This window comes from Natrix helvetica (assembly GCF_964273705.1).
Source record: "Natrix helvetica genome assembly, chromosome: 3".
NCBI lineage: Eukaryota > Metazoa > Chordata > Lepidosauria > Squamata > Natricidae > Natrix > Natrix helvetica.
The window spans coordinates 45,168,907-45,196,544 of NC_138549.1; the positions used below are offsets into that span (position 1 = coordinate 45,168,907).

At 35.6% G+C, this 27,638-nt stretch overlaps 1 protein-coding gene across 7 annotated transcripts in view; it reads right to left on the reverse strand.

Annotated features, from left to right (window-relative positions):
- Window positions 1-502: 502 nt before the first annotated feature.
- The window catches only part of ARHGAP6 (Rho GTPase activating protein 6), a 235,521-nt gene continuing 208,385 nt past the window's right edge, over window positions 503-27,638 (reverse strand). For 5 of the 7 annotated variants that reach the window (XM_081946819.1, XM_081946824.1, XM_081946823.1 and 2 more), the window contains exons 4-13: window positions 25,905-26,161; window positions 20,981-21,176; window positions 18,681-18,736; window positions 15,415-15,565; window positions 14,925-15,073; window positions 13,917-14,096; window positions 11,897-11,994; window positions 8,909-9,153; window positions 5,088-5,168; window positions 503-4,638 (exon numbers count right to left, since the gene is read on the reverse strand). In XM_081946819.1, the coding sequence (XP_081802945.1) occupies window positions 3,944-4,638; window positions 5,088-5,168; window positions 8,909-9,153; window positions 11,897-11,994; window positions 13,917-14,096; window positions 14,925-15,073; window positions 15,415-15,565; window positions 18,681-18,736; window positions 20,981-21,176; window positions 25,905-26,161 (2,108 nt within the window). In that variant the 3' untranslated portion in view covers window positions 503-3,943. The remainder of the gene's footprint in view (window positions 4,639-5,087; window positions 5,169-8,908; window positions 9,154-11,896; window positions 11,995-13,916; window positions 14,097-14,924; window positions 15,074-15,414; window positions 15,566-18,680; window positions 18,737-20,980; window positions 21,177-25,904; window positions 26,162-27,638) is intronic. The other 2 variants (XM_081946821.1, XM_081946820.1) reach the window with 2 other exon arrangements.

The window sequence follows — 27,638 nt, forward strand, 5'->3', positions numbered from 1 at the left end:
TTCCCAACCTTATCGCTTAAGAGTTTAATTACAGCCATGCATGGCATGCCTATTTCCATTGCTGGTATGGAATTGTAAAATAGAACTAATTGTGCTTACAAGGATACAGATCTCACTTGGCTGAACGAGGACATTGAAGCTTGAAACAGAATTCCTAATTACTTGTTTGATGCTACAAATTTTTGAGGTGTGATGATACATGAAGGACGTATGTAATTATTCTATAACTTTAGTTTATTTATAACGTTATTTTTTAGGAAACAGAGCCCAATGAGATCAATTCATGCCGACTTAGTAAGTAGAAAGAAGCATACAGTTTTCTATTCTGCTCTTCACATGGAAACACCTACACATGTGTTTCCACTGAAATGGTCCCTTAAGTGAAAGCTTTTAATTACCTTGACCCTTCAAATAACAATTACGTGCTACTGTTTTCAGTACTTACTTTTCATGGATTTTATGCACAAAATGTTTAATCAATAAATATAAACAAAGTTTTCTGCAAGACTTTTATTCTATTGCACAAGATATAACTTAAAAGACATCACTAGATAAAATTCCACTGAAATTTAAGGAAAGCATTTTTAGAATAAAAGAATGTAATAGGGGGACCTCTCCCATGCTGAATGATAATAAAACTTTTAAAAGCACAGAATATTAACATTTAACAAATGCAACATTGCACTGGAATCACCTTGTGGAAATCTGTCAATATTTTAGGAATTGTGAATACTGAAAACTCTTGTTGGTTTAAAAAGGAAAATATTTAATTAATTGTCAGGATTCCAGGTCCCATGAATACATATAAAAATATACAGTACAGTGGTGCTTAAAAGTTTGTGAACTCTTCTGAATTGTTAATTTAATTTTTGCATAGATATGTCCTAAAACATTATCTGTTTTCCACAGAAGTCCTAAAACTACTATAGGTAAAATAACACAATTAAATGAATGATTCAAAGCATTATACTTGTTCATTCGTTTATTGGAGAATTATTCGAAACATGTAAATGAACCTTTAGGATTCATTTGAAGGGGAAATTAAGAATCAGATGTTTCAATCCATGGGATGATAATCAAGTGTGAGTGTGGGAGGTCCTTCCTTATTTAAAGTACACAATTATGGGTATGTAGAAAGTTATCATGACTCATACAAGGGAGAGATATAAAAAATAAAGCTGACATTGCTGCTCATCTCATCTCATAATTGAGCCATGGTGGCGCAGTGGTTAGAATGCAGTACTGCAGGCTCCTTCTGCTGACTGCTGGCTGACAGCAGTTTGGCAGTTCGAGTCTCATCGGCTCAAGATTGACTCAGCCTTCCATCCCTCTGAGGTCGGTAAGATGAGAACCCAAATTGTTGGGGGCAATATGCTGACTTACAATCACTTAGAGAGGGCTGTGAAGCAGTATATGTCTAAGTCAGGGGTGTCAAATTTGATTTCATTGAGGGCTGCATCAGGGTTGTGTTTGACTTCAGGGGGCCTGGGAGCATGACCAGGGTGGGTGTGACAACGTTATTCGTCAAGGCTGTTTTCAGCTGCGACGGCCTCCTGTAGCCCTCTGTTCTGTCCCAAGCCTCTACAATATATATGGACACAGACTTGGCTGTCTGCCACAACTAAGGAGGGAGATAAGCAACCCCTTGGCTGGGAGCACAGAAAGCTATCTCTATGAAACAAGGCTTGAACTCACGAAATTCTCCCAATCTTTCTCTACGGCTAGATCAGTAAATTGTTGTTTCCTGCAAAATTCCCTTCCCGTCACCCCACCTATAAGCTCTCCGGGAGGGGCCAATCAGTAGCCACCTGTTCCTATTTCCTTCTGTGACCCTTTTTCCAAAGCTCTCCTTCCTTCTCGCAGCCCTATGCATACGTACGTCAGGGACAGCCTCCCTCTCTGTTCTTCCTCACTGCTCCCTGATCAGATGCCACCTGGTGGCCAACAGGACTCTCTAGCCCCTGCTCTGACTCTGAACACCCCCCCCCCAGTCTTCCTCAGTCTCTCGGGCAGTCCCATAGTGTTCATCGCTGTCAGATTCCACCAACAGCTCAGCCGGCTGCTGTGGGTACAACAACCTCTGCCAGCAAAAACGGAGCTCAGGCTCTCTGACCTCTGTTTTTGCTGGCAGAGGGCTGCAGGAGGCTGTCGTGGCTGAAAACGGAGCCCAGGCAGGACGCACATGGTCCCTGGCAAAGGCACTGCAAGCTGCTCCTTTTCTGTTTCCAGGGTGGCCACATGGGCCAGATCTAAGCAGCCCGTGGGCTGGATTTGGTCCGCAGGCCTTGAGTTTGACACTCTTGATCTAAATGCCATTGCTACTGCTATGTAAAATTTGCAAAAGACACATAGATAAGCCAGAAGTCTATTGAAATAATCTTTTATGGAAAAGTGAAACCAAAATAGAACTTTTTGTCTTGATTGAAAAGCATTATGTTTGGCAAATACTATTATTATTATTGTAATGTAAGAAACTTATCTGTAAATCATGGTAGTGGCAGTATCATGGTTTGAGCTTCCTTTGTACCTTATGGACCAAGATAGTGTACCATCATTGATGGGATTCTGAATTGTACCAGCAAATTCTTCAGGAAAATAGCAGGATATTGTCCATGAACTGAAGCTCAGAAAAAGAAGGGTCATGCAGCAAGACAATGACCCCAAATACTCAAGTTGTACAAACAAAGAATGGTTAAAAAAGAAAGTTAAAGACTGGAATGGCAAATTCCTGACTGAAATTCTATGGAAGGGTTTTGGAAGAACCTGACTGCACTATTTATGCAAGGAAGCTTAACATCCTTGAGCTAAAGGTATTCTCTAAGGAGGAATGAACTAGAATTCCTCCAAGCCAATGCACCGGATCAAGAGTTATTGGAAACATTTAGTTGATGTTTTTGTTCTTCAACAGGGGCACACAAGTTACTAAGGTTCACTTAGTTTTACAATATACACATATAAAACTTTGGATAATTTTCCTTAATAAATATGTAAGGTTTAGTGTTTTTGGTTCATTTATTTAATTGGGTTCTTTTTATCTAGTTTTAGGACTTGTGAGAGCAGATTACATTTTAGTTCATATTTATAGAGAAATATTAAAAGTCAAAAGGGTCTTAACAAAACTTAATAAACACCCTCTCCTGTATAAGTATAATCTTTATTGCCCTTGTACTTAAATACAACGAAATTGGTTACTTTCTGTAACTTTGTACTTTGTAAATCTGTATTTTCTCACCCATGCCAAAATTTTATAAGCCTAATGTGGAATGGATAGAAGAATCTTTGGGATCTTTTTGTATATAGTGTAGACATGGACATATTTATGAAGGAGTGATTGGAATTGCTTTCTAAAAGAGTAAAAATATATGTTCATTAATTTTTCCTTGCAAGCAAATAGTACATTAGTCTTTAACTTCCTTATTGTAAAATATATGGCTTTTAATGTTCTCATTCCACCTTATTTGTCAGTGAAAATATATGACTTTCACAAACAGATTAGTTAAAAGCACAGAAACCAGTTTGTGCATTTTCAACGATATCAATATATTGTATATTAATATTAGTGCATGACTAAAATATAATTTCAAAAAAGCACTCAAGATTATTTTTTGCATATAAACACAATGCTATTGTACATAAAACATTGCATAATATACAGTCATTTGAGCTGCAGATACATAAATGTATCTTAGCAACACCAAGAGGGTCGTTTTTATTGTATACAAAGCTTATATTTCACAGAGTAGTTTGGACTGAAATTGCCATCTCACATTTCCTTCTACAAAACCCCAAAAACAAGTCACTAAATTTTACACTGCTATTAAAATTCTTTTAATAAATTTAATTTTAAAATACTCCATAAAGTAAACATATCTTTAAAAAATAATTCAGTATAAATCCAGTCCACTGTTTTCCCCATTTGGAAAAGACCTGCTGATTTCTTCACTCATACTAATGTTTCAGGGAGCGCATCTGGATTATCAGGTGATAAAATCTCCCAAATTTGCCATCGATCGCTTTGCCACCCATGCCAATCTGTCTCTGACAAATTTTTACTGTTCTGCTCGCTGTCTGGGAAGGAGTACTTTCTTTCATTTTGGTTCTGTTGCTCTTCGTGCTGGATAGGTTGTTCAGGCACCTGAGTCATGATCCTCATTCCCTGGGCCTCAGACAAGTCTGTCTTTTGAAGTTTCCCTGTAGAAGATGTTGCTGGCTGGAGGGATGATAAACTGCTTTGCTTTGCTGTTTCAGGGTAAGGAGGCGGTGGTCTGTCTTTTCGGATTACTTCAGCTTGCCTTAGAGACGTTGGCTTAAATGTAGCATATGGGCAAGTTGCATCTGAGTCAAGCTCCATCAGGTTATCTGTATATCTTACAGGTGAATGATGTTTTGAATTGGACTGGCTGGAATTCTTTCTACCTACTTCAATCTGTGGGGTGCTGTACATTTGAGACAGAGGGGGATGAGAATGGCAACCAAGAAGGGCAGTTGTTGTCTGACTCCTCCGGATGACTTGTTTTTCATTATCTAGTTCTGTATTGCTTTCCTGCCACCGAGGAGAAGACAATGATAGGCTCCCTTGAGAAAGGGAACACTGCCCTGGCCGCAAGGAGCTGCTCTCATAGATGTCTCCATATGACCCTAAAAAACCACAGAGAACGATTAATAATAAAGCAAATCATACATTGTTTTTGAGATAATCTACAATAACATGGGCATTGGGATCTTACATCAGTCTTGGGAATGATATCTAAAATTACTATTGATTAATCACATACACAACCTTTCCATAGAGATAGTCCTGCTTTAAATTACAAAATATTCTACAGATAGTTGTGCCTTGATTTAAATATCATAATATCTGAAAGTTTGCAAAAACAAATTGTTCGTTGTGGAAACTCCTGTGACAGTCAAAACAAAAAATATTTGGTATAAACTTTTGTAAACAAAAGTTTTTTTTAAATCATATGCTTTATAAAACAGATGGCTTTTGGAGAAAAAGAATTAGTAGTCCTCTTCTAGTACAATACTATAATGAAATAGCGCTAATATATGAATAGTTAAATCAGATAATTATTCAATATGTATACCTGTCATTCCCAGCCCTTTGGAACCACTTTTCAGAGTTGAATGCCAGGTGCCCCAGATGTTGAAATAATCGTCTGACACATCTATAAGATTAGAAGGAAAATGAATGTAGGCAATCCTACTATTTAACAGAGATATACATTAGAAAGAAGTAGCAGTAGCAATAATCTTTGGGCTCTTAGTATTCTCTGAAATTAGCTGTTTTCCTGCAGATGTACTATGCTAGGTAATATCATCAGTATTTGGGGACTGAAGCATCTTACACTTCTAGTCATGGTGTGGGAGGATATCTTCCTTAATAATATTTTAAAAGAATTATCAAGAAAGAAACAACACCTCAAAGAAACTATCAAACTAAGAGAACAACCAAGAGCCCAACAGTTCAATCCTAATTTACATATATATTTCTAGTATTGGTAGTATTCTTTGTTACAGTCACCTACCAGAATTCTATCAGTTAGTAAAATAGTTAAAATAATTATTTCAAATGTAGCAAAATAAAAACGTAAATCAGACCTGTCTGAGCACTTGTTTCCTTATAGAAGGTGCAATGTAAAAGGACATGAAATATGCATTCAGTATCTCTTTTTTTTTTACAAGGACACAATGTTAAGTTCTAAGGAATTTTAAGTATTTTCCCTTGAACACAGCTGTTCTGATTTTGGGACTCTTTGGAGTACATAGCACTCAACACAATTGAATAGAATAAAGAAACTGGTAACCTTAAAAAATGGGGACTGACTACTTTGATTAAGTCAGACTGTTCCAAATGAGGTTTCAAATCTTTAGCATTTGAATGCAGGAAATGTTCAACCCTATCTCTTTATCAGGATGGCTGCTCTTATGAGTCCACAATTTTGTACTTTTTTTCAGGGCTGTCCTTTTTTTGTCATTAATTTATAATTATCTGCTAAGAGTCAATTGTCTAGAGCCGTGATGGCGAACCTGTGGCACGCGGAGCCATTTATCAGGGCACGCGAGGCGCTGCCCTGTCAGCTGGCCAGCTGAGTTCACCTTTTTAAAAGCTATTTTTCACCTTCCCCAGGCTCCAGAGGCTTTATAGGAGCCTGGGGAGGGCGAAAAGAGCCTCCCCCCCAGAGGCTTCAGGGACCGTCCCTGAAGCCTTCGGAACGCTTAAAACGACCCTCTGAGCAAACCGGAAGTGACTTCTGGGTTGCTCGGAGGGTCGTTTTAAGCGTTCCGAAGACTTCAGGGACCGTCCGAGGCTTCCCTGATGCTTTTGGAACGCTTAAAACGACCCTCTGAGCAACCCGGAAGTCACTTCCGGTTTGCTCAGAGGGTGGTTTTAAGCGCTCCGAAGGCTTCAGGGAAGCCTCTGGACAGTCCCTGAAGCCTCCGGAGGGCCTCTGGGGGGTCGGGGGGAGGCTCTTTTCGCCCTCCCCAGGCTACTATAAAGCCCCTGGAGCCTGGGGAGGGCAAAAAAAAATGTAAAAATGGGGGGGGTCGCGCGTTGTGCGTGCATGCGCACTGGGGGGTCGCGCGTTGCATTATGGGTGCGGCACGCCCGCACTCGACCCCCCTGCGCTCCTTCCACTTGTGGCACGCGAGCCAAAAAAGGTTCGCCATCACTGGTCTAGAGTCTCCGGGGGGGGGGAAAAAAACCCAACAAATTTAGTCAGGCATCAATACAAATGTGGAGTCCTTGGTGCTCTGAGTTTGGTTGTTTGTTTGCAGTTGTTAGGTAACATCATCAGTATTAATCAGTGTGTGGCTTTCTCCATGGTAATTCCTGGATTATGGTATTGTTTTTTGCTTGTTCATCTGCTGCTAATCCCTGCTTCTTTGGGTGTTGGCTACTGTGTTCTGGTAATTTTGTCTCCTTTGTAGCTCTTTTAATTGTCTGTGTGTTTTATTTGCTTGTTTATGTATTTATTTAAAATTTTTATATTGCCGTATACTCACACATGGCAACTCACGGCGGTTTACAAGGATACAAAAACACCATATAAAACAAACAAAAAGAATAAAAAGAAAAATAATAAAATAATAACCCCCACACCCCGGCGACAACACACATTCACACTAGCCATTTAATGGGCTTCATCCTGCTCTGATGAGGATCCCCAGGCCCGCTGGCAGAACCACATCTCCAGGGCCTTCCAAAAGAGTGTTAAAGAAGGGGCCAGTCTAATCTCTGGCAGGGGGAAGGGCTTTAAAGGTGACAACCAGCACCTTGAATTGTAGCTTTACTGACCACTTTGCTGTTCTTACACTGGCAGGGAAGGAAGGCAACCTTCATTAGCCTGCTCTTCCAGTCTACAAGCAGGCAACCAGGGTCAGAGAGCACCAGAGACTTCATACTTCAACCCTGAGCTACATGTATTCTCTTCCATTGGAATTAAAATAAATCCATGCACTCATTTATACTTTAGTCAGACCTGGAATATAGTATCTAACAGCTGTATATCTAGTGCAGGGGTGTCCAAACTTGGCAACTTTAAGACTTGTGGACTTCAGCTCCCAGAATTCCCCAGCCAGCTCTGCTGGCTGGGGAATTCTGGGAGTTGAAGTCCACAAGTCTTAAAGTTGCCAACTTTGGACACCCCTGATCTAGTGAAGCAGAAGAATCGCATTGCTACCACTAATTTTTGTGCATTTTGAATTATATAATTTTAGTGTGACCTGTATTTGGTAGAGTTATTAAAAACCATATCTAAATATTTAAATATTTTGATTAGTTCTATGGCCAGGTTAGGAATCCTGTATTATTTTGCCAAAAATAAGATCTTAGTTTTAGTATATCTAATTTCAAGTACTTCCTGAGAACAATTCATGGCTAGGACATGCAGCCCTCATTTCAGTGCAACTGACATTTGTGACAGAAGCACTGTTATCATCATATAATAAAATTGCAATTTACTTTTGCCACAAGAAGGCAGCCAGAGGTAGCCAAAGCTCTTGATATCAAGCTAAAATCTTAATGGGTCATAACCAAAGAACAGAAACAACAGCTAGGATCTAAAAAATGTTTTCGTTTAATGTCAAGAGCATTTTCTACCTCAGTGGATTTATTTACAATACGGGCACTAGATCCCCATGTGAACGACTCATTGAAACTCTCAGATGAAAAGGAGCATGAAATATTGGGACCCCCCCCTTTTAAGCAAAATAATTTTCTTTAGGTTCACAAAATTTTTCATCCTTTGATTGCTTCTGGCCCAAACATTCCTCAATTGGAAAATAAAAGATGTGATTTTCAAAAATTCAAAGATAAAATTCAAGATAATACAATACCTATAATTCAAAATATTTGCAAAGAATTAGAATTGATTTCATTTTTTAAAAATGTTTTTAATTTCTGCACTGATATTACGCAGGTTAAATATTGAGATGTTTATATAGTAGAACACTAAAACTCTGACTTAACCACAGACATAATAATGCCATTATAATTCTAGTTTAACAATCCACGGAATGAATTTTGTATTAACAAGTGAGTTGACTTTGTACATCTGAATTGATATACAAACTCTGCACTTCTGAATTAATGAATTCTGTGTAAAGGTTCTTTTCAATTGCAACAATCTTTTCACCTGGATGCAGATTTTCTTTGGCTATTTATAAAATCTTATCAAACATTTTCAAAAAATGTCTTCTCAATCTTTAAATTAAAATCAGAAATTCGCTATTAGGAACGGCAATTTAAATTGATAAACTATATCTATCCAACCTTAGCAGTCTGACTCCATTTTGTTAAGGAAATCAATTCATTAAGAAAAACAATATTTACAATAGGCATTTTACTACAAAAGATTATTCACAACCAATGAATGCTCATAGTTATGGTATATGCTGATCATACCAAAGGAATTCTCTTTTGATTTTGGCTGAAAATTGCTACCTAATGTGTTCTGTTCTGGTACTTTATGTAACTTATCAGGTGTAAGGGACATATCTTCTTGCATTGCCAAAACAGATCTTTCAGACAGCACTGGAGAGTTGTTGTCATATGGTGATATATCGCCACTTGAGGTTCGGTTTGAGTCTATGGATGAATGTCTACCTTCTATGGAGAATGATCTTTCAGACTGAAGCATTTCAGGGCTTCTGATAAAATGAAACATAAACAGGAATTAATAAAACTTAGTCCATGTAAAGAACGGTGTATTTGGATAATATGTGGATAGAATTAAACTAAAGATTTCAGAAAATAACTGCCTTAATAGCAAAATTATAGGATGGGATACAACACAATATAGGTGAAATTACTGTTAAATTATATCCAAGACAATTATATACAAGATTCTAATTTTAAAAAGAAAGTTTTAAGAACATGTTGCAAGTCTGAATGTAACACTGGAAGTGTTTTGTACATTATTAAGTACAATATAATGAATTGAGGAAATAGAATGAAAAATGTAACTGCAACAAACAATAACCATAGAACAAAGGACAGTCCATTTAAATGCTGCTTTTAATAAAATAAAACTTTATAAAAGCTTTCAAATTATATCTTACCTTGAGTAAATGATGAACATTACAGTTTTTTTCTCAAAAATATTCCCTGATTGAGAATTTAAACTGGCCACTCCATTTTCTATTTAGGATTTAACATGAGATCCTTCACAGCAAAAACCTTGGTTTCATTTTCAAATGATGGTTTAATTTTAGATTAGTATGGAGTTAGCGATGAATTTCTGACAAATCCAGCCATATTAGAAACAATAAGAAGACTCTAGAAGTACGCTGTCAGCATTGTACTGTTAGTAGCAAGCAGTGTTATATAACGTTGTACTGTTTCATTGTGATTGAGCAGATAATCTTCCAGTTAAAAGGAAAAACAGTGAAGTAGTGAAGTTATTAGCAGAAGTAGATTCAAGAAAATATTCTGATCAAGAGAAATGTCTATGTAGAAAGACACTATGCCCATTTTACAAGTAGCAGCTGAAGTTTGCTATGTGACCAATTACTGGTGGACATGTGCTCACTTTTCATTGCAGAGTTACAGTTTTTCATGTCAAGATTTGAAATCCATTATCAAGAATATTAAGATGGTCCCAAGACATGTATATCTCAGTTTTGGGTTCCAGCTTATCAGAAAAAATAGCCCAGTGATTATGTAGTCGTCTCTCCAGATTGATACAGAAAAAGAGATGTGTCCTATGAGTGTCATTTTCTTTTCATGATGAATAAATTGTCCCTCTAATCTTTTAGCCAAACTCTTTCCCATGACTTCGCAGTTACAGCTGGAAACATGCTAGTATCAAAACATATAAAAATGATTCCTGGGCACTTCAATATTAATTAGGCATCTAAGAGGAGAACAAAACTAAAGTGACAATTCTGTCATTTTCAAACATTGAATACTCTTGTTGAAATAAGTAGCACAATTACTGTCCTATCAACTGTGAATTACAACAAATGGTTTCCAATGATTTTTTGGAAAATGTTGAAAAGGTATATTTCTTCTGAGGAGATTTAAATAATACTTAAGAATAAGTAAGGCAAGGGTGTCCAAACTTGGGAACTTTAAGACATGGGGACTTCAATTCCCAGAATTCCCCAGCCAGCATGGCTGGCTGGGGAATTCTGGGAGTTGAAGTCCACAAGTCTTAAAGTTCCCAAGTTTGGACACCCCTGAAGTAAGGGATCAGGGCTTTAAAAAGTAGCATGTCATCTTTCATTTGCAAGGTAGAATAAAATAATATGCATACAAAGCAGCCATAGTGCACATATTTTTTTTTTACCAAAGCAAAGTTGAACATAGAAAATAAGGACACTATTCTCAGTATCAGATGGCTATATCCGTCAATTATCATTTGCTAGAATAAGACACTAAAGTGCTATTATCTACTTGACTTTGCTTGTTTGGTGAGGCTCTATAGAGCAGTTGAGCAATAATAATTAAACATTCTTAAACTAAGCAATATGAGCAGATATTTTAGGTTTTAATAGAATTCAACTTTTAAGAGATATTATTGAGCAAGAGGAAAGCTCTCATCCATTGGATTTCTATGTCCTCATAGCTATATCATACTTATAAAAGGTAGAAGAATGGAGCTAAAGTTCATGAACAGAGATCCCAACTGCTGGGTTCATTTTGAATTGTAAAAGCATTTAGAAGCACTTTCACAAATGGCATATTATGATGGACAGGACCAAATACAAAACATTGATGGAAAGTCACACTGTGAAGGTGTTACTTCACACAGCTTTCTAGGATGTAGTCTACGGTCTCAGTTTGAGTTGGTCTTTTTTCTAGACAGATAGGCACACATCCTAACAAAGCACTCTGCTGCAGTCTGGCTATCAATTTTAGTGACTATGTAAAATGCTTCTTTGCTCTTTATGGGACCCAGAAGCATTTTTAGAAATAAATGCTGGAGTTCAATTCTTAACAACATACTAAGAATTAATAGCTTAATCGTTTATTTAAAATTCTATTACACTTTAAATGTTAAATGTCCCAGAAAGTTCTAACTGCAGACACCTTTTCACCTTTGCCATGATGTATGAACCCAGATTTTAGCACAGATGGAGCACTAAAGGCCTTGGACAATCTCGGACATTTAACTAAAGTTAATTTTATTAAAATAGGCTTGGAAATTAAGATATTCAAATAAAAATAATTAAAGGATTGTTCTAAAGGTGTTAAGTATAAAGGTTTTAATCACTAGCATTTTATAGAAAAGGTAGATAATTTAACTTCATAATGGTTAACATTATTCATAGTTGCTATTTAAACAAAAATGCCGGGGGTTCTGAAATAAGAAGCCTTTGGACAACTATGATAAATTATGATAAATTTCCCCAATGAAAGCAAATAAAAGAAAGTTAACAAATTACTCACGATAACTGGGAAGCTTTTCTTCTCAGCAAATAGTCTACAACATCTGGATCAGTCTCCAGCAGACTAATTAGAACTTCATTTTGAAGATCTGCTGGGACCTATACATTAATGAAACATCAAAAAACAAATAGCAAAATTATCCACCTCTATTTTTAAATATAAATTAATATAATAACAAATCTAATACAATATATTCCAGTTAAATAACATACAAAGTACTTAACCTTTTATAAATATACTTTCTACTATATTTAATCATTTATCATATTTTATTTATAAAATAAGCATTTTATAATCCAACAAGCGACTTAGCTTGCCTTTCGAAGAGCTACAAGATTATTTATCCGGTAATTGCTACAATAAATAGGCAAACAAATTTCATGCAATTCGTTTTAGACATCAAGTTAAAAATGAAGTGAGAAAAAGATAAGAGAATGAATCTATTACAAATGAAATGGCCAGGCTAATTAATTCCTTTCCCCATTTATAAGTGGTTCATTTGTTGATTAGGGCTGGTTTCCAGATGTCTGGTAGGCGGGAGGTATCATCATGTTTATTCATGTTGTTGGGGGTGTTTCTCTATTTCAATGGCTTCCATAATTATTCTGGAAACCAGCCCTAGTCAACAAATGAACCCAACCCACCACCCAGGTTGTTACAACACAAAAGAAAACACCAGCATGAAGATGGCGAGTAAGACCTCGTTGAAACGTTGCCAAGACAATCTCAATCTTACATGAGAAAAGACCCGAATACAACAAGACCAGCATATATATATATTTGTTTTCGTATAATATATACAGAAATGATAAACAAATACATGAAACATAGTCACCTGCACATTTCCTCATTAATAAAAAACTATATTCTTATAAATATTAACATAATTCAAAACCATTTTCTGTCTTGGAAAGTATCTATAAGTGTTTAAATCTTAAGAAAATTGAAATTATACTGTATTTGTCTGTCTGTCTGTCTATCTATCATCTATCTATCTATCTATCTATCATCTATCTATCTATCTATCTATCTATCATCTATCTATCTATCTATCTATCTATCTATCTATCTATCTATCTATCTATCTATCTATCATCTATCCATCCATCCATCTATCCATCTATCTATAGTTTATTTATTAAAATATATATAATTTATTTTAATGTTTATTGTACACTGCCCAGAATCCCTTTGAAGGAGATGGCCAGTTGAAAAATGTGATAGATAATATTTATTTTATTTATTTTATTTTTCAAAATTTATAGACCGCCCCCTCTCCCCGAAGGGACTCGGTGCGGTGTATAGGCATCTCATTAAAAACAGGTACAAAAGATGAATACCCTTAAATATATAGATGGTAGATAAGTAGATTATAGATAACTGGATGAGTATGCAAAATATTCCTGAGAGTATTATGGGAATTATTGAGTCATGTTCTGATACAGCAAGTACAGTACTCATGTATGAGCTATCTTATGCAATCTACCAGTAAATTTTAATAATGGGAAAATACCATTACACTAGAAATGTAATCTTTAATGAAAACATGAACATATTTAGTAAGCAGAAACTTTGAAGCATATATTTTGATGAATTATCTGCTTATCTAACAGCTCTGAACTATTATTCTATAAATCTACTGAAATAAGCATATAATTAGCCTTATCATAGAAGTTCTTTGAAGAAATAGGTATAAAGAAATACATTCATATGTACTTTCCTTTTTCTTTCAATTTTAAGAGCTATGTTTCCACATGACAAATAGCCAAGGGCCTTCTTTTACCTGCATCAGTTTGCTACCAGTATTTCACCCTGCCCAATTTTCATTTCTGTTTATTATGGTCCTATTTTATTTATTCACTGTACAAACATTGTCTCATGAATGAATACTTTTAAATGTTAAAAATGTTAAAATGATACTATTATGTAGTGTCCAATTTCAAAAAGTAAAGACTAAATTAAAAATTATTCTACAAAAACTTACATTAAATGCAAAAAGAGAGAGGAAATCTTCACCTACCATAAAGAGCATTTCATAGTTTTCTACCATCTTCTGTACAACAGTAATAATGGCAGCACTCTCCTCAGCACGTGCTGTGCTTTGAACAGTAAATTCTTTGTCTGTTGTCTTCTGCTTGTGCAACAGGTTAGGTCCAAATATGGTGGCTAGGTTGAGTGATGTCATTTTGTTCCCAGGGATCTAAAAAGAAAAGAAATAAAATGCTGTACTATTTAGCTGCAAATGGATTCCTAGCACTTGTGTAGGTAGTTTTGGTTTAGTTAACTTGACTAGGATCCTGCCTTTTCTAAGTCACTTTGTGCTGTATATAAAGAGTATTCCACCCAGGGGAATCAATAAGAGCCATACCAAGTTATATATGGAATTTGAGGGGTGGTACTTTTGCCAACAAACCTGAAAGTTCTAAAAGTTTCTGAATGCAGGAATAATTCTTTTGCATGAATAAAAGAGAGAATGATACAAACATTGTTAAGTTTATTAAAGCAAGTGTTAATTAATAACGCTTAATAAATAAATAAAACCAAATATACTCTGATTTAAACCTAAATTATAATAGCTTCAGAGGTTCTGACCAGTATTGGAGCACCGGTAGGGGAAATTTTGAGTAGTTTGGAGAACCGGTAAATAACACCTCTGACTGGCCCCGCCCCCATCTATTCTCTGCCTCCAGTCCCAGCTGATCGGGTGGAAATGAGGATTTTGAAGTAACCTTCGCCTGGAGTGGGGAGGGAATGGAGATTTTACAGTATCCTTCCCCTGCCACACCCACCAAGCCATGCCACGCCCACCAAGCCATGCCCACAGAACCGGTAGTAAAAAAAAAATTAATCCCACCACTGAATAACTTCTTTAGAAATAGTACAAAGATTTGTTCATAAGATAGTTCATTAATTGTATTCCTTATCACAGTCAAAATGTTATTATTTATTTGATTTGTTTGCCATCCATTTTGCTACGAGGTGAACCGCAGTGCTAATTGCACAATAAAAATCAGTGAAATAAACTTACTTCCTGGTTATCTTCATCTTTTCTGTCTTCTGCATGGCTGGCTACAATAGCTAAGAACTGAAGGAGCCGATGTAAGGTGTCACAGTTGCAGGGAGGTAGAAGATAAATTAGAAGTCTTAGAGCATTTAGTTGTTCATGGGGGTCCATTACTAAAAAAGAAATATATATATATTTTAAAATACACATTAATTGCACTACTTTGTGTAACACTATTATCAGCTAATTCAGTATTCTATACATTTTAATAATTTCAGGCATTTCATTAGTAGAGCTATGTAATTTAAGTTGACAGCTTAAAATCTTCTCCATGTTAACATATAAAGAAAGTTACCACTCATAAATTATGAATCATTGGAATCAGAAACATGCCCAGAGTTTAAATAAAAATAAGCACAAATTGATTTTGATTTATAAGGGCTGCAGTTTATCAACCATTTAGATAGGCAGCTAGGTAGACAGACAGATAGATATAGTTAAACAGACTGCTCACAGAGTGTGTTGATAAAAGGAGTGTAAAGCTCTCTGGTCAGGAGTGGGTCAGGCATATCACGAAGGAATTCCTTTAATAAAGCTGCTACATCATGAATGCTTTGTTCTTCATCCAGTAGTACATCCACACCACGGTCAAACTCTTCACGTAACTAGAAACAGAAATCATGTCAAACATTTACATGATTATATTACAAGTTTTAAAAAAACAAACAAATACGTGATGACATAGCTTTAGTTTGTAGTCAGATCCTTTCCCAATGCATATGCATTTTTCTCTCTACATGGAACAAATTGATGTAATGATATTGTTTTCTGTAGAAAAGGACTTATTTCAGAATTAAAATTTTCAGCATACAAAGAACTTAGGAAATGTCAAAACCTCAATATTCCAGCGGTGTTAGATTATTAAAAGAAAATAACAGTGAAGGTTATTCTTCCCAATTGATATCATAGATGAATTCTACCACTGCATTACATATCTAGACTTAACAAAGGATGCAATTTTTGTTATTGTGTTTTATATTTCTTATTCACCACCGAATAAATCCTACCTTTATAATAAATAATAATAAACCTTTGTAATAAATAATTGCAAAACAGTTCTGTAATAAAAATTATAATAATGCTTGTTTTTCAATCAATTTTTTATTTTTTATATTCTTTATACATATCACTGCATGAAAGGTGTGGTAACTGGGTAACATACATTTCTGTACACATAAACATAGCTTTATTATTCCTAAATATTACATTTCATTTCCATTATTTTATATTATTTATTCATGTCTTTTATTATCACCCTTCCTTTCTGAACTCCAGAAGATAGGCTAAAGATACAGAAGGATCTTGACAAACTTGAACATTGGGCACTATCTAATAAAATAAAATTCAATGGTGAAAAGAGTAAGGTTCTACATTTAGGCAACAAAAACGGAATGCACAGGTACAGTATAGGTGGTACCTTGCTCAACAGTAGTAACTGTGAAAGGGATCTTGGAGTCCTAGTGGACAACCATTTAAATATGAGCCAGCAGTGTGCACCAGCTGCCAAAAAAGCCAACACAGTTCTAGGCTGCATCAACAGAGGAATCAGATCACATGAATTGTTAATACCACTTTATCATGCCTTGTTAAGGCCACACTTGGAATACCGCATTCAGTTTTGGTCACCACGATGTAGAAAAGATGTGGAGACTCTAGAAAGAGTGCAGAGAAGAGCAACAAAGATGATTAGGGGACTGGAGACTAAAACATACGAAGAACGGTTGCAGGAACTGGATATGTCTAGTTTAATAGAAAGAAGGACTAGGGGAGACATGATAGCAGTGTTCCAATATCTCAGGGGTTGCCACAAAGAAGAGGGAGTCAAACTATTCTCCAAGGCACCTGAGGGTAGAACAAGAAGCAATGGGAGGAAACTAATCAAGGAGAGAAGCAACTTAGAACTGAGGAGAAACTTCCTGACAATTAGAACAATTAATCAGTGAAACAGCTTGCCTCCAGAAGTTGTGAATGCCCCAACACTGGAAGTCTTTAAGAAGATGTTGGATAGTCATTTGTCTGAAACGGTATAGGGCTTCCTGCCTAGGCAGAGGGTTGGACTAGAAGACCTCCAAGGTCCCTTCCAACTCTGCTATTGTATTGTATTGAACTATCTTTCTGTCCTTTTGTATATCTTAACATATTAATATATAATTATTATTTCCCCCTACTATTTTCTATTCCTATTTTAACTCCCCCCCTTTCATATCGCTATAATATTCAAAGATGTGTTTTCCACCTATTTTGTTATTCATATTTCCTTAGTTAAATCAAAGTTACATCCTCCATTCTTCCATTTTTCAATATCTCCTTATACAGTTTTAGGTATCAATCACAGTCATTTATATATTTAGGGTATTTCTATTCATATTCTTTCCCGTTCTTCAATCCGTATAATTCTACTATCAATGCATGTTTAGATTAATATATATTTATATTTATTTCCCTAATTGCCCATCGTTAAGTTCTAACCTTCCATGGTTATTCATATTTTTATACATATTTACTGTAGTAGTACAGCCATTCAAAATCTATTTTCCTATTCTTCATATCCATTTATATTACAATATTATCCTGATATCTATCATACTGCTAAAATAATAATTCAACCTGTATAGTTCTGATATTAATACATATTATTGAAATATATTCAAAAATATTATTTTACTTTATTTTCCCTTATCCTTCATCTCTTATCCGTATCCGAATCTTTAATCTTATTTTCTTTTTAATTTTCCTCCCATATTTGTCCCTTAGGTCTTTAATTCCCCCTATTTCACTATGCAATCTAACTTTTCCTCCCAACTTTACCCTTTCTCACTGTCTAATTCCAGAACTATCCATTCCACCTCCTACCTCTTTTCTCCAGTTCGCTTTCTGTTTCTCCCATTCCCATAATAATGCTTTAATCTAATTTATACTACATTATTAATCTATTTGTAGCTCTTTAAATTTTGATATGGTTATTTTGACTTTAGTCTATTCCTGATCAACTAAATCAAAAATTTATAAAATGGTGTAGGTTATAATACTCACATTCCTGGTTATTAGCCATAATGGTTACAGGAAATATCTAAAAACTGGTTATCTGTTTCTGGTTTACATGGTTACATGGTTAAACTAATAACTTGTTAGGGAGAAATAGCAATGGTATTTTGAACTAATATTTAATACCAGTAACATGAATATCTTCCTCTTGAAATTGCAGTCATTATTTCATGAAGTATTTAAATAAATGTAAGAGATGTTTTTGTCTGAAATATTTGTTGGTGACATGTAAAAATGAATTTAATCAAATGTTTGATAGAAACAGAAGCAAATCCACCTTAGCTCAAAGAATTGTCAGGACAATCTGTTTCTTTTAAACATACTGCATGGAAAACTGATTGAAATGGATATGGAAATAAAATAAAATGTTTTGGAAAAAAAAGAATTGTAACTTTAACATAATACATAATTGATATTCAGATGTCTTATATTTCTTACACCATTTAGATCCAGATAAGATCTTGAAAACTATTTTAAAGACAGATACTAACGGTACTGGAAATATATAGATAAAAGATCCCAGATCTAAAAAACATTTTTTTAAAAAAATATTGATATTTTCCTGGTTATATTACTACTGCATATTTAGACTATAATGAAAGATGACACTGACCAAAATATATAAATATAAAATAGTGAGTTTCATGATATTCATAAGGGTTGATAACAACTTACCTGTCTTACCCTTTTCTTTGAGCTCCCAACTCGGAATATGCCTACAGTCTGGAGACCTGTAAAATGACACGTATTATTATTATTATTATTATTATTATTATTATTATTATTATTATTATTATTATTACTACTACTACTACTACTACTACTACTACTACTACTACTACTACTACACCAGTTGATTCGCTGGATTTGGCATTGATTACTAGTCGGGCCCCACCCAGGGCCTAGGACGTTGTAACGTATTTTCGTAATATACGTGCAGATCCAAGCAGTGCAGCTTTTTGCATTTGACTGATGGTGATTTTGTCAAGTTTTAACTGTTTTAAATGTAATTCCAGTGCTTTTGGAATAGCACCCAGTGTGCCGATTACCACTGGAATTACCACTGCTGGTTTGTGCCATAATCGTTGGATTTCAATTTTTAAGTCCTGGTATTTCGCGACTTTTCATGTTCCTTCTCCTCAACCCTGCTATCACCTGGTATTGCGATGTCTATGATTGTAACCTTCTTTTTCTCAACCAGTGTGATGTCTGGTGTATTATGCGCCAGTATTTTATCCGTTTGTATGCGAAAATCCCACAAGATTTTATTATTATTATTATTATTATTATTATTATTATTATTATTATTATTATTATTATTATTATTATTATTATTATTATTATTATTATTATTATTATTATTATTATTATTATTATATTATTTATTTATATAAATGCATCTAAATATACAATAAAGTTAAAACATTAGTAAATTATTTTGCATCACTATGCTGCATATAATTATTGTAATATTTGTGTTTCTTATTCCTACCCTATCAGAAGATAGCATAAATCCAAAATAGGTAAACAATTTAGGAGGAAATGTGTTCACTGAAATCTACTTCAGTAAAGCCTCCTTGTACGTTATTATGTTGTTGTTTTTTTAAATAGTGCATTGCTCAAAAGTGACGCTAGAGGGAAGCCTAAGACCAATGGTGCCCATACAAAATCGCATAATACATTTATAAAAAGATTTAGCCCTGAATTCACCTGAATTTGTATTTCTATATTCAAAAATACGCATAGCCCTTGGTTAGAAAAGCCCACAAATATTCTTTGTACCAGATCCGATTTTATTTTCTACAAGAGGAATAGAAAGGCTGAGAATAAGGAAGGGTGTGAAATATTTAACCTTGGCTTTCAGGCTGCATGTAGCTCCAGAGCCCTTCCAGCACTAGAGACCAAAACTCAGCAAATTAGTAAACCAATGGTTGATTTTTCTTTGAATTTGAGCATAGTGTGCTAACCCACATTAAAATTACTAATATCCCATCTCAAATGTTAATCTCAGGAGCATGCAGGAGATTATTTTAGAGTCTGAAGGCTTATTATAGCTAAGTTCCTAGACCAAGTAAAGCCAACAATTATATTTCCTCGCCTATCTCCCAATATACAATATATTCCTATATCACACAACAGTTGACCAAAATATTTGTGGCACTTCACAATTTTCTCTATTTTTTAAAACTGTCACTCCCCAAAATTCTCCAATTCCACAGTAGAAGTAGAAATTTCTTTACTCAATTGTTATTATAATAGTCCTCAACTTGGTCACCACTTGAAGTTATAAAGAACTGGTTCCAAAGTTCTGACAGCTGCCCTCTTCCTGTGGTAACGTGACCACATGAGGAGACCTTGATAACCTGTCTGCATTTACTACCATTTGCAGCATTTTGCAGTCACCTGAACACATTTTGTGACATTTTTGCCAAAATCTGGCATTTGCTTCTGGTTTTCAGCAAAAAAAACACCCAGTTAACAATGGTCTCGCTTTACACTGCTGTATTCACTTTAACCACCATAGTCTTCACTTAATGATTGCCACTGCTTAATGACTGCCACAAAAAGATCATAAAATTTGATCAGTCACATATGCTAGGTGACCCACTTTATGGCTGTCATGACAAAATGATAATAGTTAGACTCCAGTAGGGTCATAAGTCAAGGACTATTGTACTTTGACAGGGTTCACAGCCTATACTTCATGGAATAAAAGCTATACTTGAATCATAATGCTTGCATAAAATTGAACAGAATCCATATAATTTTTAGTGCTCTCTGAATAGGCACGTATTCAATTCATTAATGTAATTCAAAGCTTTGAGCCAGTTCAATTTTTCTGGTGACGTCTGATTTATATTCATCCAAATTTGGAAAGTTAATTTAGTTTGTGGATTCGATCAAATTGCTTTCAAACTCCAAATCAATTTTTTGTATTATAAGCTGTGTGCACATTTCAGATAAAATATACTTACCATGTTTTTCTAAATGCTGACAGCAGCTATCTATAAGCCGAGGAACTTGCCTGTAAATAGGATTGAGGCTTAATTTTTTGTCCCTGGATTTTTCTTTCTTGTTCTGTGCTTCAGCAGGCAAGGATAACTGTAGAGCTTCTAGTAATCGAGACTGACTATCATCAAGATCGGTAATAGAATCCACTGACATTGCACCCTACAATATACAAACATGCATTTGGTAAAGATGGAAGAAGGACACTTCTCTCTTTAATCCATCATAAAACAAAATATTAACCTATAATAGAAGGTATTAACTGCAACAGAAATCTATTCTAAACTCCTCTCTAAGTGACAACTGATTATTATAGCTGTCACTAGGTAGCTCAAGACAAATGCCATGATTTTACAAGTCATATTACATGCTACTGTTGTATGCCTGTCCAAACTATTTTTCGCACTCCCATTCGTCAGTTATTCCAGTTCATTCACTTTGTTCCTAATCCCAGCAATTGCTGCCATACCCAACAACATTTGTATTTTCACCTGAAAAGTGTTGCTCACTAAAAATGGTGAACTGCAAGCATTTTGCTTAAGAAGATGAGGAAAGAACAGTAACAACTCTGCAAAGGTAATAAATCCCCTTTTCTACACAACTTTGTCTAGAAACGGTTCCTTGACCAACCACTGTTAATTCTTTATTAGTAACATCTACTATGTATTAGTATCCTTATTAGTTAATTTCTTCTGGCAAGTATTTAAGGCAAATAACAAAAATTCAAACAGTTTATACAAAGTTTGAAATGTAGAGTAAAGACTATATTAATATAATCTGATGAAAGTGTGCATTAAAGGCTATACTAGGAATTTGTGCATCTCCATTTTCAAATAGTTTCATTTTATCTCTCTTTACTCAACTTTTTATTCTGCAGTAGTTATAAATAAGACTGCATTTTTCTGAGAATCCTAATTGCTTGATGAGAAACGTATAAGTCTGCATACATGTCTGCAAATTTATACCTCTGTCAATGTTTTGCTCTGATCATAACCTTTAATGGAATATAGGCCTCTGAGATTCCCCTGAGGTGGTAGAAACCGGCTCCAGTTCAATCTTTCAGGAAAGTAAGATTAGTGACTCCATTTAGTTGAAGTAAAGGAACCTTTACTGGAAGAAACTGGTTGCAGTAAAGTCAGTTGGAATCTGGTATTCCCACATAAAATACAAAGCTATTCTTTTCACTTTCCACTCACTCCCCCCATGGCCAATCCCCCGGCCAGCCAATGTGATGCCAGTAAGATGTTTTGACAAACTCTGAGATGTCAAACTGGTAACATTCAAGTGGTCTGGAAGATGCTGGTATGAACCAGTTTGGGGATCTGGTCTTCTTCCGTTGTCCCTCTTCCCTCCCTATTCCCCATGTTTGAAGCTGTAGCAATAGCACCAAATAAACCTCCCCCTCCCCCCGCTGCTCTAATGGCAAGAGGCCAAGTCGATGATGATAGACCTAACAAAAATCTTCCTCTTGTGTAAATATAAATGAAACTAAGGTGATAAATAAATTTAAACAAACAAACAAACAAACAAACAAACAAACAAATAATAAATAAAGTATGTTTATGCTGAAGCAACTTGAAATATACAACCGGTGAGGCAACTGTTTTTATGAGAAATCCTTCAACTTTTGTTCAGTGTTTACTGACAAAAGAAGATATTTGCCATGAGGAAACAATTCATTTGGGCATATTTGGGCAGGTCACATTATGGCGACAAAATTTGATGTCAAAGTTTCTTGTTAATTGCTTCTATGAATAGAATAAAAGTAACTTTATTTAATTTTAACTGATTGTCAGATATTATTAATTGTATATCATTTAAACTGTCATGGAGATGGTCATATAAGTATGAGGAGCTGAGCCATGCAGGATTACATGGATGGTGACTTGCATCGCAAACTGGATTTGGAAGCAAACCAATGAACGCTACGGTGATCTTAGCATGTGTGCACACTGGTAATTGCCCTAACAATAATTAGCAAGAGGGCCATTAAATTTTGGATCAGCTGTAGCTTCCAAGTGACTGCCAATATAGAATGCATTGCAATAGTCTATCTGCAAGGTGATGAGGGCATGAATCACTGTTGTCAGGTAATCCCTAAAAAGGTCATTTTTGATTATCAACAAATAGCACCTCCGTCTTTCACTTTGTTTTAATCCATGTAGACACTAGTTTAATACTTAACAACCTCCCTGGTCTAGTTTTTGATGGTAACATACAACTGTGTATCATCACTGTTAGGAATGTAAGCTAACAGTTGGGTTAGCTATATATAAACCAGGATGGTAGTACTGTAGCTTTAAGTACTGCTGTAATGTGATTGGTTGCTGTTACCTCACTTAGCCATAAGAGGGAGCCAGAATGACTGTTAGCTCTCTTGTTTGTTAGATGCTGATTGGTGGATGTATTGTGAGGTACTGTGTTTTTGCTACTGTTAGCTGCTTTGTGTGCTGAACTGATTATTTGATACTGGACTGTGTTTGAAGGATCATTCCTTAACTGAGAACATTGATAACTGACTGACTGAACCGTGTATGACTTGGACTGTGAATTGAACTCTGAATACTTCTATATTTACACATAGTAAACTATTATACTTTATACTATTCGGTGTCCCTGTATGCTGGTTTGTGCATGTTCTTCCATACCACTCTCATTACGCTTCTCTGCACACTCGCTCTCCTAACGGGGAGCTTACTTATTTAACAATCATATACTGGTGATACTGCAAACAACCCCCCCCCTGGTTTTATGCAGATATGAAACACCACTCAGCACCCCACTCTTGAGCAATGGCTGTTCAGCCTCCAATACATTGCCTATAATTGCAATTACCAAGAAGGATACTATAGCTGATGGATTATGCATATCTGCTAATTTGAACAAAAGTAATAGAAATGTTGTATGATAATTACTTTTCCTTAGTCTTCATATCCCTCATAGAGCAGCAATTCAAAAAGTGTATATAGTTGATATTTGAAACAATGAAACTTTACTTTTATTCAGAAAGACTTCTGAGGTATAAAATGCAGCATATAATATGAAACAGCTCTCTTGCCATCTATAAAAGTAACTAAATGAGCAATATTTTCTTCTATAACGTTATTAAAGGCAATATGGCTCCCAAAATACATAATCTCTATAAATCCAAAGGTACATGAACTAAATACCATAGTTATTACATCCATCAACTATCAAAAACCGCCTTAGCTGGAGTCTTCAAAAGCAGCATCAAGTACTCTTGCCATCTGCACTTTAAATAAATAGCATTACAGGTTGTTGAGTTACAACCACTCATTCAGCAACCATCCAAGCTTACAGTGGCACTGAATAAATGGTACTTATGTCCAGTCCTCAAGTTATAGTCACAAGTGTCACTTTTCATATGAGATCTGAGAAAGAAGGCCTTGAGTGGCCAGCAGCTGCCTTGTGGATGGCTTGGCCAGACATGTCTCATCAGAAGTAGGAGGAAGAAGGTGGTGAAGGTCAGCTGGGAAAGAGTGGGTGTACCATGCTGTTGGATTGGGGTGACTGAGACTTCATACTGCACTGCTGAGCCAGGCTGGGTTGCCTATGGCTTCATACTGGGCTGGGCCAGCTAAAGCTTAATGCTGCCCTATGGACCTGGGTTGACTTTTCCCAGGGCAGCTGTGACTTTTGGCTGTGGGTCAAGGGTTGCTTGCAGCCCCACAGACATAGTGTGCCATGAAACCCATGAATCACACAGTTCTAGGGCTGCATGGCAGACCACAAGGCATGGTGCAGGGTAGCCAAAAGGGCATGGATGGGGAGGAATGGGCAGCTGGGGTGTGTGTGTGTGAAGTGAGGCAGTCTATTTCCTTGGAAGAACCAAGGTTTGGGGCTGGAAAGAGGGTGTCCTTAATTAGCAATTGGTAAGATTTAGTTAACAACAGCAACAGGGAGTCCTGGGATTTTTGTTGCTAAGCAATGTGGTCACCTGATGTTGAGCTTTATGACCACACCTCTTAGCGATGTAAATTCCAATTGCCATTGTAAATTGAGGACTACCTCTTGTGAAATGAAAGGTGAAATTGTAGGTTAAAGCAATAAGCTTTGCTTTTTAAAATAACGTATGTACAAAGTCACTAGGGGAATAAAATCCAGACTTCAGATTATTAGACGCCAATGGATTCCCAGTATTAAAACACTAACACTCTTTATTCAAAAGATGGTAAGATTGTCAGATAATTCATGAGAATTATAAGGTTCTTTTAGAATGGAACAAGTAATTTTTAATATGCAATATGAATTCACTGGTGTAGCATTCTGTATGCATTGCAAAGAGAAAAATGTCACAGGCAAGATTGGCAAAACTCCAGATTAAACAAATTCTGGAAAGATGCTACTTGTTGATAATAGATGCGTAAGTGGAATGATTCAGTATATGGCAGCTTCCAATGTTTTTAAATGACTGAACATTAATCTTGTAACTACATAAACCATCTTTTATACTATAAACATATTTGAGGCTGAGATGAGGTGGAGAAATATCTGGGTTCATGTGTGTGCATTTGGGAGGGAGGGAGAGAGAGAGAGAGAGAGAGAGGGAGGGAGAGAGAGAGAATGCACAACAGAAAGATGTCTTTTTCAGTAATTTGAAATACTAAGTGGAAACTGACTGGGGAAAAGGAAAGTTTCCAAAGAATCGTTATGTCCCTTGAGATGCTGGCAAGAGATTTGTGTCCATTTTGTTCTCTCCCACGAACAGCTGGGAAAGGCAACGACCATTAAAATAAAAATTTCTATTATTTCTATTAGGGCTGGCTTTAATTTTAGTATAAACTAACAAATCAGAGACTCCAGCTTCAGTAAGCAAAGGAAGGTCCCACAATACTTGCAGTAACCACTAAGCAATGCGTATATACTTACTCTTCTCCGTGCCCTGGGGGCTGGTTCTGGTGTATTCGGTGAAGTAGATTCATTTGGTGTTTCCGAGGTGGAACTAAGAGATGAATTACTGCTTGAGAGTTCTTTGTTCTGTCTTTTACTCCCAAAAGGTAAAAGTGACGTTACAAATTCTGAAACATCTCTCGGCTCTTCTCTATGAATATCTTGCTTCAATTTGTATGCCCGATCATTTGCTATTACTTGTGATAAAGGCATTCCAAAAGCCTGGGGTATGAATTCTGAAAAACAGAATTATGTATGTATCAAAGCCTTATGTATCAAAGGCTAATAACTGTAGCAGTCAACATTTTGAAAATGGATTTAATAAATCCTCAGTTAACAAATTTTGTGAGCATCTTTTAACACTGGTTGCTTAGTTAAAAGTTAGCCTTCCCAACTGATGTTTTTAAAATATACTTGATTGCAGTTTCTGTGGTTCTCAGCAATTCTTAATGGAAAATAAGGATTTGGAGTAGGAAAAGATAAAAAAAACACATAAAATACACAATAAAGGTATACTCTTTACTTTTGGCAATTCCCGAACTTCCAAATATTTTAAGTGGCTTTTAAAAAGACAACAAAATAAAGAAATGGAAGCCAGGTAAAACATGGGTGAACATCTGCCATAACCAAAAAAGAATTCCTATTTAGAATTCACCGCAAGAAACCTGAATATCAATTATCTCTTTCAATGGTCAATAACTTGTGAGTGTATATTTTTAGGATTTCTTTTGACTAATACTGAAGTAATGTAGTTACAATATTATAAAAGAGCATAACCTCAAAGTTTAATGAGCAGCAAAATATGGAACAACAAATGCTGGAAATACTGTAATTTCCAAGAAATGAGAAATATCCATTTTATATTAGTAAGAGACTTTTTTCTCTTGTCTATATACGCAGTTGCATGCTAACATCACTAGTGGAATTATTATTGGAACAAGTTAAACATAAACAATAAAAATATGTTATAGTAACATAGAACAAGAAGAAAGTAAACACAAGAGAAGAACATATCTGGTTTGGGGGTTATAATACATGAAGAATCAAATATTTATTCACAGCAGTGCACCTTTTCTTGGAAATAATCAGCAATGGAATGAAGTATGGAATTCTAGCATGTCATTAGGTATAATAAAAGCAGCCAATAGAGGATTCCTAGCAATTGTCAAATTACCTAGTTACTATAGCTAGAATAATCAAGGGTATTATTTGCATGTCTTTTCAAAGTAGAAAGGAAATTTACACTGGAACACATTATTTCTCTTTTTAATTTACTTTTAAAATTCCTATTTCATTATACTAATTCATTATGTTCCAGTAGAATCTAATCTTTATCAGAGAATAAAGTTGTTGTGGGAAATAGCATGAAAACAATTAAGCAATAACAGAATTTGCAGCCTATTGATTACAGGAAAGGTAGAGAAAGAAACAAGAGGGTCAGCCATATGTGACTTAATTCTCATTAATAGAGATACATTTATAGAATGGGTTGAAGAACCTTGGAAGAGAGTGACCATGCAATATTGAAATTCAACATAATGAAAACACAAAGAATAGAACAAAGTGAAACTAGAGTCTTGGACTTCAAGAGAGCTGCTATCAATTACCTTAGAGCAGAGGTGTCAAACTCAATTTCATTGAGGGCTGCATCAAAGTTGTATTTGACTTTGGGGGGCTAGGGCCAGTTCAACATCACTTGTGTCAAGCCTGTAG